The sequence below is a fragment of the Orycteropus afer genome, unplaced genomic scaffold (assembly GCF_000298275.1).
Source record: "Orycteropus afer afer isolate SDZICR_OR568_19922 unplaced genomic scaffold, OryAfe1.0 scaffold00006, whole genome shotgun sequence".
Lineage (NCBI taxonomy): Eukaryota > Metazoa > Chordata > Mammalia > Tubulidentata > Orycteropodidae > Orycteropus > Orycteropus afer.
The window spans coordinates 14850921-14854489 of NW_006921593.1; the positions used below are offsets into that span (position 1 = coordinate 14850921).

A 3569-nucleotide genomic window follows, 5' to 3' on the forward strand; every position below is an offset into this window, starting at 1 on the left:
TGGACGGCTGGCCTGTAGTTGGGGATGGGGGCGTGGACGGCTGGCCTGTAGTTGGGGATGGGGGCGTGGACGGCTGGGCTGTAGTTGGGGATGGGGGCGTGGACGGCTGGGCTGTAGTTGAGGATGGGGCGTGGACGGCTGGGCTGTAGTTGGGGATGGGGGCGTGGACGGCTGGGCTGTAGTTGGGGATGGGGGCGTGGGAGAGCCTTTGACGAGCTCTCATGACACATGGCTGATAGAAACAGGCTTTCTCACATGGGCAATGAGGGGACATCTGACATCAGCACTGGCCCACATTGATGGCTGTGGTGCTGATGTGTGGGTACGGTCTGTAGGGCAGATCTTTCAGGTGCCATTGGCATCATGGGTGGGACAGAGCTCAGCCTCATGGGACAGTCCTGCATGTTGCAGGGCATTTCTCATCCTGGGCCCCACACCCTGTGCCAGTAGGGCCCTTCAGACATGTGACCACCAGACCTCTCCACCCTCACCCCAACCCCACTACCCTGACTGGGGGCCAGGTAGCTTTTAAAATTGGTTGCCAGTGCCATTGTTTCACTCTGCTGTTTATGTTGTGCGTGGGGGGGGGCGTGTGCATGTATGCATGTACGTGTGTGCGCATGTATGCATGTACGTGTGTGCACGTGTGTGTGCGTGGTCCTTTTCTCTTCAGTCATTACATGTGCAGAAAAGTGATGTGGATCTGATGAGAACCAAAGTCCGGCGCTTGGAAGAGGACAACAGCAGGAAGGATCGGCAGATAGAGCAGCTTTTGGACCCAACCCGGGTACGTTCACATTGCGGTCCCCTGCGGCAGTGCCGTGATGGTGGGGTGAGAAGGAATGGGACAAACCTAAACCACGTGTTGTCTTATTTCTCAATCTGCATGTCACAGGGCACAGATTTCGTGCGGACTTTGGCAGACAAAAGGCCTGATACTGGCTGGGTGAGTACAGTCTCCAGCGAGACCGATAACCTTTCCACTGAATTCTACTTTAAAAACTGCCTACACTCGAAAGATGCCTTTTCCCTAATGTGCTTTTATAAGAAGAGTGACAGATACACAGAAGATCTCAGAACATTCTAAAACTGTCCTGCGTGGACCCACAGGGATTCCAAGAAGAGTAACATACAAGGAAGGGCTCAGGACATTCTAAAACGGTTCCCATGGACCCAAGGAGGTTCTGCCACGAGGCTTCAGGAATTGTCTTCAGGAGTTTGAAGGAGGCTGAGCAGCTGGTCTGCCACTCAGGTCAAAAACCATGTTGTAGAAAAATAATAGTCACAAGGGAACATCCCCATTACACTTTACAAAAAGCACATTGTACGTTACGATTGACGTTGATTTAAAACAGAAACAGAGTCGATGACCTTAACACAGACCTTCTGTATCTTCTTTAATAACATACAACAGATGCCATGACATACAACAGGTCACATGACACAGCAGCTCACATGATGTACAACAGATGGCGTAACATACAAGAGATGGCATGTGCAACAGCGTGACAATAGATCACATGACACAACAGATCATGTGACAGAACAGACTGTGTGACATACAACAGATGGCATGGTGTGCAACAAATGGCATGACGTGCAACAGCTTGTGTGACGTACAACAGCGCATGTGACGTACAACAGATGGCATGATATATAACAGCTTCTGTGGCGTATAACAGAGCACATCATGCACTCTGGTGGGTGAGCCGTTCTGTGGATGCTGCTGTGGCAGTTGGAGGATGTTGTATACCTGTCAACTTATGTGACCAAAGGAGGGGCACCTGGGAAAAAAACCTAAAATGCTGAAAGAAAGCTGGAAGGATACACATTTGAGACTATTGAAGACAAAAGAGCATCAGTGACATGAGTAACGCATTTGATACCGTGAAGGTCAGATTTACATAACTCAAACCCCTACAGCTAAAAGGAAAGCAGCATCAGTGTTGTGGCTGACAGGCTTGGATGGGGTGACGGCAACTGCAGCCAGACTCCCATCCGGAACCTGAGACACTGCCCGTCTGGAAAGGGAACCAGTCGTGCTGGCTAGGATTGAAGACCAGTCCTGTGCCTGGGACGGCACAGTGACTGACCCATCCGTGGGCGTGACCCAGGCAACATTTTCATAATAAAATCTCCTTCCTGTTAACAGCAAATCCTAATGGTTGTGTGCTTTGTGCAGTTTACAAGCTACATACCTGCTGATGCCTTGTCTCAGGGCTTTAGTTCCCCCGTTTCTCTTTCTCTCTTGTTGTTGAAAGTAAGCACAGCAGAGCATACGCCGGTTCCCTGGTTCTACACCTACAATCTGGAGCTCTGACCACGTTCTTCAGGTTCTGCCCTACGCCCCCCCAGCTGCCCCTCCCCCAGTGAAATACGCTCACTGCCCCCAAGCTTCCTTCGGACCTTTTGTGTTGCTGTGGTCCGGTGGGTCCCGCAGAGAGAGTTAGTTCTTCGAGGAGCCCAGTGCTTGAAGGAGACCAGTACATAAGCCAACTTCCTGTTCGGTCTAAAGAAGACTTCTGGGGATGTTTCTGGTTTCAGGTTTAGTGCCCATCCTCAATTTAAAAAGGAGGGAACCCAGGGGAAGGGACTTGCCCAAGGTGGTTCTAGGTGGTTCTCTCTGGTCCCGTCACTCCCCAGCAGTCAACACCTGAGGGAAGAAATGACGTTAAATTCTCACATCTCCGAGTAGCAGAATGAACACAAGGACCACTCTGGTGCCAGCGGGGCTATGGAAATGCAAGTACATTACAGTTTCTGTTGTAGCCATGGCATTGGAGATCGTACAGCTGTTCAAAAGCAAAGATCTGTGGACCCAAGCATCCACTGGCAGAATCCTGCTCATGTTAGATCCGTCTCAGTGAGATAATCCAGTGCAAAAACCACCTGCACAACGGTGTTCATAGCTGCCAGCATCAGATAAAACAGGAGGAGTTGTCCAAAGCAGAATACTGCTCCATCACAGCGGCCTTAGAACATCAGTACGTGGAGGGTATGAACCGCGGCTGCAATAGAAGGACGTGATGGATTCGGACGAGGGCCTGGCTCGTGAACGGCAGATGCTCCTGTGGGACGGAGGTGATGGATTCGGACGAGGGCCTGGCTTCATGAACCACAGATGCTCCTATAGGGAAAGGGTTCTCTGCACCTTTGTTCTGATGCTTGTTTTTTTTTTTTTTCAATCATTGAAGTTGGTTACAGGTAGAAATTCTAGGTCATGGGGAAAGTTGTCCTTGAACGTGTCTGGGCCCGTGCTCCACCGTTCCCACTTCCCACTCTCAGTGCTCGGGGAATCTCTGCTCACGCACCCGGAGGCCTGGCCAGGGGTCCCCTGCAGGGTTGTTGTGGTCACAGAAGTGGGCTCAGAGGGGAGTGGCCACGTGGGCCGTGCTGGGTTCCGGGGGGAGTGACAGCACAGGCTCAGGGGCCGGCGGGGTTGTTCACCAAGGGAGGCTGTCGGGGCACAAAAGCTGTCCTTGAACGTGTCTGGGCCCGTGCTCCACCGTTCCCACTTCCCACTCTCAGTGCTCGGGGAATCTCTGCTCACGCACCCGGAGGCCTGGCCA

The 3569-nt window shown here is 52.0% G+C and overlaps 1 protein-coding gene across 1 annotated transcript in view; it reads left to right on the forward strand.

Annotated features, from left to right (window-relative positions):
• Positions 1-3569, forward strand: part of IQCE (IQ motif containing E) — a 52383-nt gene that overhangs the window by 16020 nt on the left and 32794 nt on the right. Inside the window, 2 exon segments of the mRNA XM_042781167.1 lie at positions 674-787; positions 896-946. Coding sequence (XP_042637101.1) covers positions 674-787; positions 896-946 — 165 coding nt within the window.